We start from the raw sequence: 15,114 nt of genomic DNA on the forward strand, positions 1-15,114 counted from the left end.
GATTGCTTACATGTAAGGTAGGTGGAGCCAAGATGCCTTACATTCCATTGAGGTAATTTGAATCCGACATTGCTGTGCCAGCAACTATTTTCTCACCAAGGAGCAACCTAACAAACTTTATTGTCGCACTATAGCATGCATTAGCTTGAACCCATTAAACCATTAAATTGTTTTTCGTCTGTGCACTGGAGTCTTTTATCTGTTTTTGATAATGCTAATCTCGTGATAAAATATAGTTAAATATTATTTCATACAGTATTTGCATGCAGAGGTTTCTGTTTCGCTTCATAACAATATAGAGGATTGACATGCTATTTCCAAGATGACAGGTTTTCTTTCTGTCGTATCCTCTCTACCGTTACACAAACTTAAACAGGATGAAAATGAAAACGAAGGGGAAGTTGAGGAACAGACCTTCAAGGAAAAAGAATTGGACAGAAAACTTGAAGATGTGCCTCCTGATATTCTGTCCAATGAGAGGTATACAGAATGTGTATTTTTTTTTATAGCACAAAATGAATTAAAATAGTTGTTTCAGTATTACAAACTTTATTTGTCCTTATTTTTATCTTTGATATTTATACATTATACTCTGTATGTAAAGATTAATAATTTTTGGTCATTTAAATAGACAAACAAGTATTTTTAAATTTTTTGTAAATAAAGTAGTTTTTTAACACATACTGATCAAATACTTACCTCAGTAAATCTTAAGGCATTATTTGGTTACTGAACCTTTCTTGACTAATTTTATTTTATTCTTAGGCCATTTTTTGACACAATTGTACTTAGGATTTTATTCCTTCACTGTATGGACATAACATTCAGTATAAGTTACCCCCTGCTTAATTTATGATGAGAAAAAAATTAAGTGTGATAGTCCACATGTAGCTTCTTTCACGTATTTACTGCATAACAGATGAGAACTTTTAATCCATGTCTCAGTTTTATAGAGGAATAAATTAATGATCCAATGTTAACAAAACTACTTGGATTTTGTAGAGGTTAGTATAAAAATGTAAAATATTAAATGAGAATAGTTATCCCACATTAATATTAAGGACTTTATGCACAATATTTTAAAATTTGTTTAAATGAAAATAGTGTCTTTACTTTTAAATTAAAACTAATACCTACTAACTTAATTTCCTCCTTTTCCAATCTCTGTGACTGTCACCCCTCTGTGTCCTCCTAACCTCCTTCCTCAGCTTGCAGGGAGGAATGTGGCCCCTAAGATTTTGGCTTCCCCACTGGATCATCAGTATGGAACACAGTCAATATGGGACTCAAACAAGAAAGACAGTGTATGAAAATTAGAGTTACCATGGCAATATAAAATAAACAAAGTGTTTATTTTATATGATTTATCTCAATTAGGTATATTTTTTAAATTATGCAGTGTTTAATTATTAGGAATTTTTATATTGAGTGCTGATAAATTAATAACCATATATTTCTTTTTACCATCATATTAATTTTATTCATTTCTCTTATGTAGAAACATTTTCAACATAATATAGTCCGAAAGTGTTGGGGCTTAAACAAAATCTCAGGAAAAGTTAAAGAAATAAAACCCTTGACTTAACAATTACTAACTAGATTATTTAGAGTTTTATTTTTCATATCCTTGCTTATGTAAGTAGAGAACTTGATCTAGGTGCAAAAATAGAACTGCCTCTTTCACTTGACAAATACTGAAGGAAAACGTCTGCATTTATTACCCTGTCTTAAAATAGTTATGTCATGTGCATATGAAAACAGATATCCTTTAACCTGGTGTTGGTGATCTCTCACACTGTGAAACTGCGAGAGGAAATTATCTTAAGGCAGAGGACCTTTACCATGAAAGTCTCTTTTTAGGTCTGTGTGCAGTAAATATAAAGTGCCACTGTAGTGGTTCCTTTGTTGAATTAAGCTGTTAGGACAAGAGAATTGTTTAGTTGTTTATTTGTTCAGAAAGAAGATTAATCAGATAATTTTCTGAATCATCATTTATGGAATTACATTTCTTGACATGGAAAGATGTCTGTGTTAAGCAAAAAAGAAAGCTTACAAAAATACTTTGTCCGTGATAATCCCATTTTTGTTTTTAGAATATATATATTTATGAGAGAAATAGTGGGCAGCGGGGGGAATAGCTAGAAGGATAGGCATTAAAATGTTAATGGTGATTATCTCTTTGAGTGCTGAGATATTTTGGTGGGTGGTTAGCAGTATTTTCTAATTGTTTAAAAATAAGAATGTATTATTTGTCTTTTAAAAAAAGAGACACCATTAATTTCATTTCGTTCAAAATAGTTTCCTTCTACTGGTTGAAATGACTGGTGTATGTAACTTGAGAAGTTTCTGTCTCTGGATCAGATATAACGTCCTATGATATTCCCTCTGGTGTTAACAGATAGTGAAATTGCACAGTAGACCTTTTTAAAAACAGGTCTCTGCCAATTTTTGTAATTTAATCATCTGGATCATTGCCATTAAGTTATAGAAATACACTTTTTTTTTCTGGTGGATTTTTAAAATCATATTTTTAAATAGATTGTTTGACACACAAAGAAATTAAATGTAAAACATACATGAATAACCAAGAATGGTATTACCAGCTCAGTAACTTGCATTTGCTTGGGTTGGGGACTGTCACACCTTTTAAAACTTAACCTTTGCATCTCCTTAAATTTTTCTTTTAATCTGGAAACATTTTTTTTTTCAGTTAGTTTATTGGGGTGACAATTGTTAGTAAAGTTACATAGATTTCAGGTGTACAATTCTTTGATATATTATCTATATCTCACATTGTGTGTTCACCACCCAGAGTCAGTTCTCTTTCCATTAATCTGGAAACTTTTAAATGTATAAAATAAAAAAACAAAAAGCACTTGATTGTAGGTGCTATTCTATATTATTTTAACAGAGGATCATATGATATTTTATGTTTAAGTAAAATGTTTTGTGCATTTTTTGTAGGATGTAAGCAAAGTGTTTACTTTAAAAAGATTAAACATTTTCATACATATTTCTTTATCTCTATAGGTATGCACTCCAGAAAGCTAATAATAGACTTCTGAAGATCCTCTTAGAAGTTGTAAAGACTACAGCAGCTGTTGAAGAAACAATTGGGCGCCATGTCCTTGGTATTCTGGATAGATCTAGTAAAGGCCAGTCATCTTCCAGTCTGATTTGGAGGTCAGAAGCAGAGGCACCTATAAAGTCACGTGTCCATGAGGAACACACAGGAGGTATGGGTTTTATATGCTATTGAAAGTATCATAATTTTAAATAAATCTTGGTGTTTGAGGTACATTGCTATGTGTTGGAAATACAGAAGAGAATATATTAAAGTATTTTCTAACTGAAGACCTCTAAACACAAATGCCTTAGAGCCACTCTTCTCAAAACACCGTTATTGTACAGCATTTGCAAGGGGGTATTTTAGAGTTGTCATTACATATACTCAGGTTTGCTATTGTGCTATATAAACCAGAGGCTATTTAATTTCTCCACCTATAAAAGAAAAGTTTCATATCACCAGTCAGAACTCTTAACTGAGGTAATATACATGAGGTAAAGGCAACATCCTAGCACCACACTGTAAATTAAGGAAAGATTAGAAATAAAGAGCTTTTAAGAATCAGACATCAGTTTCACATACCTGTTGAGATGGTTAGATTAGTCTTTATAAGAAGTCCAAGGTTTGAACTTGTTTTTGGACTATCCTCTGCTAGGTCCTTTCTTCCTTTTGGAAAAGTGGAAAAGTATGACAGAATGTGTGAATCTGGAGATCAGATCCTAACATGACGTAGCTGTCCCTAACTGTCTTCTTCCAGCTGTGTGGACTGGGCTCTTTGAGTTTCTTACTTTCACATTGCTGAACTCCAGTCTCTCCTGTTTTTTCAGTTCTTTGATCCTTACTAGAGAGGGAATCAGAAAGTCATAGGGGGAGAAAGTTTTTGTCAGATGGAGAAAGATAGGGTCTGTCTGGCACTTGGATCAGAAGATCCAGCCCAGACTTCACTACCTTTCCACACCCAAGCACTTCCCCCAGTTAGAGGCCAGCATTCTAAAAATGCCTGTTTATGCAATTTTTGAGAGCTTTCTGTTTGTTAAGTTTCATGTGGAGAAATGACAAGAAATTATCCCATTTACAGGTTGGCCTAATTCCAAGTTAGCCAGTAGCATGTTTCTAAGTGCAGAAAAAAGCTAGATTTGGAATTTTAAGTAAAATGAATTTTAAAACACCTCAGTCGAGTTCAAAGATAATTTTAAAAATTGCTGTTAGTAAAGTTAAGACCTGAAATAATAATATATTTTAAAACTTCCAAATCATTCTTTTCAAACTTTGTTAGAAGTTTTTTTCAAACTAATTTTACTCTCCCTTAAGCTCTCAATCAAGGGCTGCTTTATTTTTGTGTATGAATGTTGATGTATATCAAAGAATTAAGTAGTATTTTTTTTTGTCTCATTGTGAGAGTGTTTATGAAATTATACTTTTTTAAAACAAGTGTTTTTGTGCTTGCTTCGGCAGCACATATACTAAAACAAGTGTTTCAGAGATGGTTTCACTTAACCATCAGCGGTGGGGGTTCCTATTTTACTGGTAAGACCTAAACCATATTCAAAACGCACACTGAGGAATGTTCTGTAGATTACAAAAGTATTTTGTGCCATTTTTGTTAGCAGTTCTCTTAGACCTTTCTCAAATGGGTTGCTGAAGTGCTCAGCAAACAACATACCTTAAAAGACAGCAAACTCATTTCCAGTGCAGTGTCCCCATAGTTGTAGAAGGATTAAATTGGTAATTTAATGCAAGCACAGAGGATTATGTTTATGTTCATTTTCTGTGAGAAAACAGACCTAAAGGGACATCTGATCTACTCCTACTTTCTCACATGGTTACATCTAAATCCCCCCTTATAGATTAAATATATCTACATCCTATTTTAAGATATGCAATAATAGAGTAGTTTTTCAGTTATAAGCAGTTTCATAAGTTCAATTCTACAGACATTTATTGAGCAATTTCTCTGTGCTCTGTGCTTTATAGCAATTCACAGTCTAGTAAAGTAGGCACTGAGATTCTAATTCAAGGCAAGATAAAGTCACAGTACTTAATATTTTATTTAAAACCACTTTATGTATATTTTTATCAATTAAACCTTTAAAATTTAATTATTTAACTATTAACTGATTCTGAAAGAATAATATTAAGATACAAGAGGAAAAATTAAATCCACAATCAAGTAATACAGTATATAGAACATTGAGCAGAGATAAGAATTTTGCTGTTACTAGCATCATTGGTTATAATATGCACTTAGTATTTAATTACTCGGTCTTTGTTTTTGTGTTTAACAATGACATGCTAGTTTTACTAATAAAATTAGGGTGACTATTAATATCACTTGGAGACACTTAGATCCATATTGCATCTTTAAGGAAATATTGAATTATCATTTAAAACTTGGAATTTTCTCATAAACTTTGAAGAAAATACTGCCCTTAAAATAGTGACACTTTCATATGTAAGAATTTTTTCTGACGTTCCTTCATATTCTTAATGGATGCATTATTGTACAAACTAAAATGAACTTTTGAAATCTTTCGTCTTAGTTAATATAACAGGAAAAGTTCATTCTTAATCTGATTATGAAGCCAGTTCCACTTTTCCGTTTTCATATATGACTTTGTGTTGTAGATAGCACTTGTGATCTATTTTCAGCCTTCAAGTCTGAACTTGTTTAGATTTTAAACAAGTATGGACTTGTTAACTAACTCTCTAAAAAAACAAATAATTGATTTGTTAATGTTTGCTTCCTCATAAGAGTAACCTGGCTTATGAAATTAAACGGCCGTTTTGAGCCAGTGTGAAATCACTTGAACTTTAGTGAATATTAGACTAGTTCATAAAAATGAGTCCCCCAGGGTGTGTTGAAAGAAAATTTCCTTGAGGCCTGCCCTGTGATGGTTCACCGGTAGAATGCATACCTCTCCCTTCGGCAGCCAAAGATTGAATCTCATTCCTACAGTTTCCATTGGGAGCAGTGCGATGTTTTAGAAAGAATGCTGGATTAGTAATTAGAAGGCCTTTGATTCTTGTTCTAGCTAATTGTGACCTTGAGCAAATCTAGTCTCCCACGGCCTCAGCGGAGTTTTTTCATGGGTCAGGTTGAAGAGTCAGACTAGAATCAGTAGTTTCCATTTGGAGCCCTAGAGAGCTTCAGAGGGCCGTTGGGGCAGAGGAATGCTCTCTCATATCACCCGCCCTGCTTCAGCCTGAGAAGCTTGTTATCTATATGGAATGAACATGGTGTAGTCCATGAAGTAAATAACTAAAGGACTTTGGATAAATGTTATTTGCTATTTTTAAGACACAGGCCTGAGTGGTTCAGCAATCTGAAATCATGATTCTAAACACCAAACTGACCATTCTGAGATTTCTGCTGGCATGTTATGAAATTGCCCTGTTGATTTATATTATTCTCTGATTCCCCCCAAAACTAGTCATTATAAATAAAGTGCAAGTTTGATGTCTTTCTTATTCCTTTATTTCATTGGAATAAACAAAAAAAGTTGTTTCTTCATTGGAACATATTCGGATTATTTTTGTTTATATCTTCAAAATGTTATTAATAAAATACATTAAGCTAGTTGATATCTTCATTTTTTTTTCTAGGTACTTTAATATCTATTTTGTTCTTTAGCCATTTAAAAAAATTAGTGGCCTGTTATAAGCCATTTTGTTTTAATCTCTGTATTTTGTGCTTGAGATTTGCTCCCATGTAGTACACAGTATCTTCAATCTTTTCCTCACCATTAATTCCTTCTCTGTACCAAGAACATGCTAATATGTTCATAATACTAAAAGAAAAAAATGGCGCATGTTGGTTTTACTCATCTTTTCTTCCCCGGCTCAAGGGAAATATCGATAGACTAGATGAGAGATTAGACTGGCTCCTGCCTCTGCCAGCTTTGGTTTCTGTTCCTATGGTAGCAAAGCTGCTCGCTCAAGGACAACAGTGACCTGCCAGTTTTCAAATCCAGTAGCATCTTCTCAGTCCCTGTCCTGTTTGACTTTCTAAACAAATAACATTATTGGAATCTCTGCCTTTTTACAATGTTCTCTTTTTGTCTCCTGGAATATCTCCTGTCTTTCTCTGATAGTTTTTTTACACAGGTTTTGTTAACTTATTGTGTACATATGCTCCAACTTGGTTTGTCTTCCTCTCACTAAATATTGCTCCTGAACAAATGTATCCATTTCCAAGGTTTTGACTTTCACCTTTCTACAAATGATTCCTAAGTTTCTGTAGACCCAAATTTCCAAAAGTTGACTCTTTTCCTGTACATAGTCCATTAATATTTCAGTCTAATCGATTTTCATACCTAAACTCTGTACCCTTTCTCCTGATTTTTTAGTAACAGCTCTTCTGTCATCTAAGAATCATGTAAGGTGGAAACCTAGACTCATCTTTTACTACTTTTCTTTCTCCCTTGTCTTAAACATTTAGTCTTCTCCAACCTATGCCCCATCCACCTCCATCTTATGTCATGTCTAACATTTCTCATCTGGGCAATTGAAATAGCCTTCTGACCAGTCTCCTCCTCCTCCAACCCTTCCACTGCATTGCTGCAATTTGCTTCCTGATTCACCGATTGGATATTATCTTCCAGCTCAAAAAAATAATTTACCTCCCCATTATTAATAGTGAAAACCCTAAGTTTTCTATGAAATTTAAGACCATTTGCAACTTAGATCCCCTGCTTTCCAGCTGCTTTCTTTCAGCTCTTCCCCTACCTCATCTTCACTTCTCCACATACTTTCACCCTATAAAGCCTTGACTTTCTATAATATGAGACTATTCTCTTTCCTCAGATTTGTTCTGTTCTCTGTATCCATTAGAAAGAAATTATTACTAGAATGCATTTAATGAATTTTATAGCATCAGATAAAGATGCTATACAGTATAGGTATTCTTTTTTTGAATACCTATTATAAACTATTAATATATCTTGCTTTAATAACTCCTTCAAAAATATCATTTATTTTATAGACTACTTTGATTTAGTAACTTTGTAATATACATTGTACTGCCCTTTATCTTAATTCATTTTGAATGCCAAGATCATTTTGAACTGAGGAATATTTATAAACTATTAATCCCTATTAAGACATTCCATTTTGAATAAGTGGGATAATAAAGTAAATACCAGTCTAGTTATCTGTTTTTTAATTTTGAGAATAAGAATTCAAAGTGAAAATTGTATTAGCTGTTACACCAAGAATTAGATATACCTATGTAATAGGAAACATTTAAAATTATATCCTAGAATGCAGTTTTGAATTTTTCATCCAGTGACTCATACAGAGGAGGTGCTTAGTGAATATTGAATTCTGTTGAATTCAGATCTTGTGAGAACTACATCTGTTATTGTTGGTACACGAGATTGAGAAAACTCAATGTGACACAAGCTACTTTAGCAAGACATTTTAATAAATAGCTCTTATTCTCTTGTCTGACTGTGTCAAAGTCAATGTTTATTCCATATGCTTTGAAAATTAAAGTTTCAGGTGCTTTTAATGTGTTACCTTGTATAGTTACTAATAAGAAATATTACTGTGTGTAATGAAAGAATAGATAATTCCTCTTCAGGAAATTTCACTGTTGGGTTATAGCTTGCTGCCATGGATGAGTACTGTATTTCATGGCAGCAATGAATAACCTATGCCTTTATTTCAGTTCAAACACTTCCAAAGCTTATCATCTGCCCATATAAACTCAATTTTTTTTACATTAGAAATACCGTGTTTCCCCAAAAATAAGACCTAGCCAGACCGTCAGCTCTAATGCGTCTTTTGGAGCAAAAATTAATATAAACTAAAATTATAGTAAAATAAGACCAGGTATAATATTATATAATATAATATAGTATAATATAATACTGGATCTTATATTAATTTTTGTTCTAAAAGACGCATTAGAGTTGACGGTCGGGCTAGGTCTTATTTTCGGGGAAACGGAGAATAGTAGGATGCATAATTCCATAGTTAAGTTAGAACTGCTCATTAGTCTACCCTCTTCCCACTATACCTCTTGCAAAAACAGCAAACTGCAAAATGATCTTAGTCACCTTTACTGCCTACCCGGAGCAGGCGATGCTGCCCAGCGTGGTGTCAGAAATCAGAGGGTCTGCTGCACACAAGATCAAGTACTTCTGTGTTTCATACACCAGGAACATCCCGTGCACAATATTTTACTTTTCACGTGGGGGTTTATCTGTTTGTTTTCTCATTGCACTATATGTAAAGTCCTTGAGGATGGGATGCAGATCTTGTCACTTCTCATGTGTCTCCATTACTTGGTAAACCCTACATAGTGGGCACTTAGTAAATATCTGTTGAAAGTTATTTTAAAAGTTTAATCAAAGAAAAAATGCTAAATAACCCAAATATTAATTTCTGCAAAGCACTATTAGCATAGCATTATCCTTATTTTTATCTATTTGGTTATCAAATAATGTTCTGTATTTGTCCATTTTATGGATTTTGTTGCAGTGTTATTAAATAACTTGTAGCTTCAATTATTTCAAGTTTTAATTTGATTTTATTTTGTAACCTTCTTTACTATAATTAATTATAATTGATTTATGCCTTTAAATACTATTATTCTAGTTACAGATGAATCGATACCCTCTTATTCTGGAAGTGATATGCCAAGAAGTGACAGTAGCATGTGGTCAAAAGTAACTGAGGAAGGAACGGAGCTGTCACAACGGCTCATAAGGAGTGGTTTTGCTGGAACTGAAATAGATCCTGAAAATGAAGAACTTATGCTGAATATTAGCTGTCGACTACAGGCAGCAGTTGAAAAACTCCTGGAAGCCATAAGTGAAACTAGTAGTCAGGTAACCTCCTTCTATTGCTAGTATGTACTGAGTTTGAAGTAAGTTTTCTTTAAAGCCGGGAACAACTACATGTTTTCTCTCTACTGTTCCATAGAAATTTAGACTCCACCGTAATAATTGGTTGTCTTTGCAATCATCTGATGACACTGATAGCTGTAGTATTCTTTTAAGGTAGTAAAGGTTAACATAATGTGCTCATGGACTCTTCTGGCCCTAAAATTCAGTGTTTTAATTTTCAGATTTTTCTAGACTCTTACATGTTACTTTTTTTGATACCAAAAGAGATTTTAACTTCACCATTGTATGAAATATTCCACTATGATATATGTAATTTAGTTAAAAGAATAGTATAAGGTAGTCCTAAAACAAATTATATTCTCTAGTATGTCATAACACTATTACAATATGATAAATCAGACCTACAATTCCTTTACATGATTTTTACGTCCTTTTCAGAAATATGAATAGATTAATTATTTCACTGTACAGACTAGCTCTTATTAGGAAATTAGAGTGGGGGACAGTTTCTGCATTAAGTACTGTTTTTATAGAAATTTTTGAACCATTGTGCCTATAACTTAAATAGCAATTTTCTCTGTCTTTAAAATGGTGATACCTTATATGATAATTGTCTCTTAAGTTTCCTTTTAAAAATATTAAGAAAATTCACTTATTTATTTAAAAAATATTGAACTTAAAACAACTGTAAAATCAAAGCTGTCATACTAATCAAATGAGTGCTGCATTGTCATTAGCTGCAGGGCCAGTATTAATGAACATTTTCATTGATATCTTTATTTAGGGTATTCTAAATCCAACTGTATTTTAAACAGAAGTTGTGAATTTTAAAAATTGTCTTTGATCTCTTGTTTCTGATATCTGGCTTACATTGATGCTGCTTTTTTCCCTCTATGATAGTATGCTGTGTATGGTTTTTGCAACAGCAATGACTGTTGGTTGTAACACATTTGACAAATAATGTTACATGTTTTGTGTTTTAATGCCAGATTCATTTATTTTCAGGTTAAGTTAGTGATTATAGGCCATTCTTAAGTCATCTCTTGGTTATCGACACTTGAAATAATTTCGTTAATCACCTAATATTTGATTAGCTTAACATTATCAATTATTCTTTTTTTTTCTGTCTTGGTAACTTGCTATTGGCATTTAATGAAGAAGGCATTATCAAAACAACTTATATTTCCAGTGAAGTATTTGTCCTCTGAATAGTCTTCCTATAATGACACTTAACCAGAGTTTTCCCCAGGTTCATTCCTTTTTGTAGGGAGACAGTCTTAATTCTTTTCTTTGAAAGAGTATGGACTGTATCTTTAAGAGCAAAAGAATCCTGAAATTATCCCACACTGAGATGAGAATTCACTCATTGGCCAGGGGAATATACCATAGTCATAATATATCTGCTGTTAAACTTCTGGATTGTATCTTGATTGACTGGCCAAACTAAGGTATTCATATTAAGTTAAGTAGTAAGTTATACTCATATAGCAGAAGAAATTGCTATCTTTGGGCAATTCTTGTTTTTCTGAAACTTTCTTTCACAGCAGGTACAAAATGATCGAAAAGCTTTTGCTTCAGTAACTCAGAAATTTCCTTGAGCATCACAAAAAACTGAAAGAAGTGTAGTGTTTCTGAAAACTCATCTTTGTATTTGCTAACGTACAGTAGATTGGCAGTAGATACAGTTGTTGACGCAAACAACGATTGTGGTCCTATTTTTAACTAAAACTGCAGTGAGTTGTTTTCATTGCCAGCATCCTAAGTGCTAGTAAGGAAATGGCATCAATAAAAACCAGTATCATTTATGTTACTAATTTAATAAGACATTAAATTATACTCTTGGATCAAAGAGTTTTAATCTTCACTGTATTTTTCTTCAGCTTTGGGTCCAGTAGACTTTACTTAAGTTTAAATTAAACATTGAAATTATGAATGCTATGCCATGTGAAATTCCATAGCTACTGTAAGAAAATACGTATTTACTAAGATTTATTATTTGTAAAAGTCTTTACTTTTCTCATTAGCAGAAGCCCTGGATTGGCTTTCCTTTAAGAAACCTTACGCAGAAGCCACTTTAACAGTAATATGCTGCTCTACTAAATAAATCAGCTGAGCCAGTTCAAGCGGTTTCAGCTGTTGCTTTTCAGCACTTTTAAAGCTTGAATGTATATACGTCATAACTATCCCTTTTACTCTCTGAAAGTTGTATAGAATAAATGATTCTATACTGAATTTGTATATGATTCTGCCCTTTTTTTTTTTTTGGCTTATTTTAGGCAGATTAGTATTTAATTCTGTGATTTGTAGTCTTTCATACCATGAAAAAAGCTGTGATATTTTTCCCTTTTTGGCCGCTATCAAATACTTTTGAACTGGATGTGGAGCACTGTTTATACTGTTGCTACTACTACTTGATACCACTGTAAATTATGGACAGTGCAGTTACGGCAGTAGAACATTTGCTGTTTTGGAAGTGATCAGTGGTTGGACCCGTTCTTAGTATAGCCAACAGGCAGGTATGTCAGATCCCCCTGAAACACTGAGTGTCCCAGGCCAAGATCACAGCCCATCACTTCTACGTATGTGACCAGGTGGTGAAGTACAATAGGAGCCTGACCGTGACAGTTCTCAGATTCTTCTCAACTTGTTAAATATTAAAGCAGCAATATGTCATTTAACCTTTACTGTATTGTTTTAGTTTAAATATCACTGAACAGATCACACAAAAACTTTGCCTAGAGCAGTTCTCAGAGTGCAGTCTCTAAACTAGTAATATCAGCATCACTGAGGACTTGTTCTAAATGTAATCCAGACCTACTGAATGGCGGAGCCCAGCAACCTTTGTTTTAACAAGTCCTTTCAGTAATTCTGATACACACTAAAGTTTGAGAACCACTGATCTAAAGATTATTAGTATAATGTTCCTATCATTCTAGCAGAATTTTGAAGTGTTCTATTAATATCTGTTATATAAAAGGTTGAAGTAATTGTTGACATTTGGTATAAAAGTTAGACATTTCTTAGGTGAATTATGTTTTTAAGGCAATGGGAATAGGAGCTTTGTAAAACTTCCTTTTAAACTAAATTTAGTTCAGTTACTACTCTTTCACGAATAGATGTTTAAACCCATTGACTTCTCCAGAATATTCTCATTAATAACTGAAATAATTTTGAACCTCATGAATATTTTTAAGTCAGTTAGATTGGTACAAAATAATGTGTAATTATCTTTGTGAAATAACTGGTATTCCATTTTCCTTTTAATGTGTCATTATTCGATTCTTCTTCATAATGGAACAGTTCCCTTTTACCTTGATTTTTTTAAAACTTATTGAGAGACAGTGCTGTAATTTTACTTGCAGTGAAAGAGAAATCCATGTAAATAGCTCTGCACAGGATACCCTGAGACTAGAAAAAAGAGCAGCATCTGGCAGTTTGGGGTAAATTGGGACCAAGTAAAGCTTATGGGAGTGTTTGATGCTTGAGATTTCATTCATTCATCAGATTTACTGAGCATCTAGTATATAAACAATTGCTATTCTGGATGCTGGAAGTCCAGCAATGAATAAAATGGACAAAGTCTTTGCTCTCATAGAGCTTACAATTTAATGGTAGAGACCAACAATAAATAAATATATAGTAAGTTGGATGGTGACACCTACTGTGAAGAAAAATAAAACAGTGGGATAGAGTATGACAGGGGAAGGGGACATTTTATATAGAAAAATTAAAGAAGGCCTCTGTGATAAAGTGATATACAAGCATATTCCTTAAGGAAGTATTGGAGGCAGCCATGGAGACAGTAGGTAAGAAGAAGGCTGTTCCAGGCAAAGAAATAACACATATAAAGGCCCTGAGGTGGTTGTTTACTTTTTTTGTGGCTGACAAAGAGACCAGTGCAGCTAGAGCAAGGAGAGTGGCGAAAGTGTGGGAGATGAGGTTAGAGTGATATCTAGAAACCAGATCACATGGAGCTTGGGACTTTTTTCCAAAAAATTATGAACTAGATACATATGGGGGAAAAAAGAACCTTAGCCCCCCACCTCATAACATGCAAAAAGCTTATTTCAAGATGGATCATAGACCTAGTTATAAAAAAAAAAAAGCTATAAACCTTCTAGAAGAAGACCTAGGAGAATATCTTCATGACTTGGGAGTAGACATAAATTTGTTAGAGAAACCACAGAAAGCACAAGCCGTAATTTTTTTGATTGGTGTTACTAATCTGGAGTGTTGTATCTACAGTGTTTCTCCACTGTGATATTACTATTTTTCTATTTGTAATTAATAAATACCTTGGAGAAGATATTTAAGACTATGCAACTAATCTGTTTCTTCTTTAACTTTCACTCACTAATTTTAACATCCATAGGTATATTTTGCCTGCATAGTTATTACTGTGATGTTCTATTGGTGATTTTCTATTTTCTTCATTCTGTTAGTTGTTAAGTGGAATTATTCTATAAGAGCTGTCTCTTCATTCACATTTATTGAACTAATCAGGATCCATGTAGACTCATGGCTATGTTTTTAAAAAATGGGTTATAATCCAGTACTACAGTAATGTGTTTTGTTCTAGCGTTGGCATTGGGAATTTATCCAGGTTGGTTCTTGCTCCTTTTCAGAGTGCTTACTTTTTGAGCATTTGTACTGTCAGAGGCTCCAGTTCCATCTTGTATCTTCCCTACCCAAGCCCTTGAGTCAATTACTTTTCCAAGGAATTCAAGTTCTTTTTATTGGAGAATAATATTTAGAAACCAAAATCTGGATGCTAGATGTACCCATTATTATTAGGGTGTCATGACTTCTAGTTCTACTTAGCAGACAATTAAAACAGTATATATAGTGTATTAAACCTCGCATCTGTATTTATTTCTGTATCTATCTGTATATAGTAAAAACCGTAAGATCATACTGTTACCATACATACCCATAAAGTAATTTCATAATTGCTAACCTATACGCCTGTGTAAAACAAATTTACTAACTAGAGAGCAGTATTTATGTACAGTACTTTTTGTCTTTAGCCTTATACAGTGAAAGTACTGTTTTTTTAAAGTAACATGTTAATTTCCCCACCCCCTACCCCATTCAGTGTGGTTTTGTTATTCATTTTTAATATAGTAAGAATCATTTGTTACAGTTTTTATTCCATTTTGGGTTACCCCACATTCTGGTTAATTTTTTTAGGTTTTA

General features: G+C 33.2%; 1 protein-coding gene across 10 annotated transcripts in view; it reads left to right on the forward strand.

Annotated features, from left to right (window-relative positions):
* Positions 1-15,114, forward strand: part of AKAP9 (A-kinase anchoring protein 9) — a 144,148-nt gene that overhangs the window by 76,658 nt on the left and 52,376 nt on the right. For 5 of the 10 annotated variants that reach the window (XM_019716603.2, XM_019716620.2, XM_019716627.2 and 2 more), the window contains 4 exons: positions 377-480; positions 1,209-1,304; positions 3,031-3,236; positions 9,668-9,900. In XM_019716603.2, coding sequence (XP_019572162.2) covers positions 377-480; positions 1,209-1,304; positions 3,031-3,236; positions 9,668-9,900 — 639 coding nt within the window. The remainder of the gene's footprint in view (positions 1-376; positions 481-1,208; positions 1,305-3,030; positions 3,237-9,667; positions 9,901-15,114) is intronic. The other 5 variants (XM_019716642.2, XM_019716652.2, XM_074340714.1 and 2 more) reach the window with 1 other exon arrangement.

This window comes from Rhinolophus sinicus, linkage group LG09, assembly GCF_036562045.2.
Source record: "Rhinolophus sinicus isolate RSC01 linkage group LG09, ASM3656204v1, whole genome shotgun sequence".
In the NCBI taxonomy this organism is placed as follows: domain Eukaryota; kingdom Metazoa; phylum Chordata; class Mammalia; order Chiroptera; family Rhinolophidae; genus Rhinolophus; species Rhinolophus sinicus.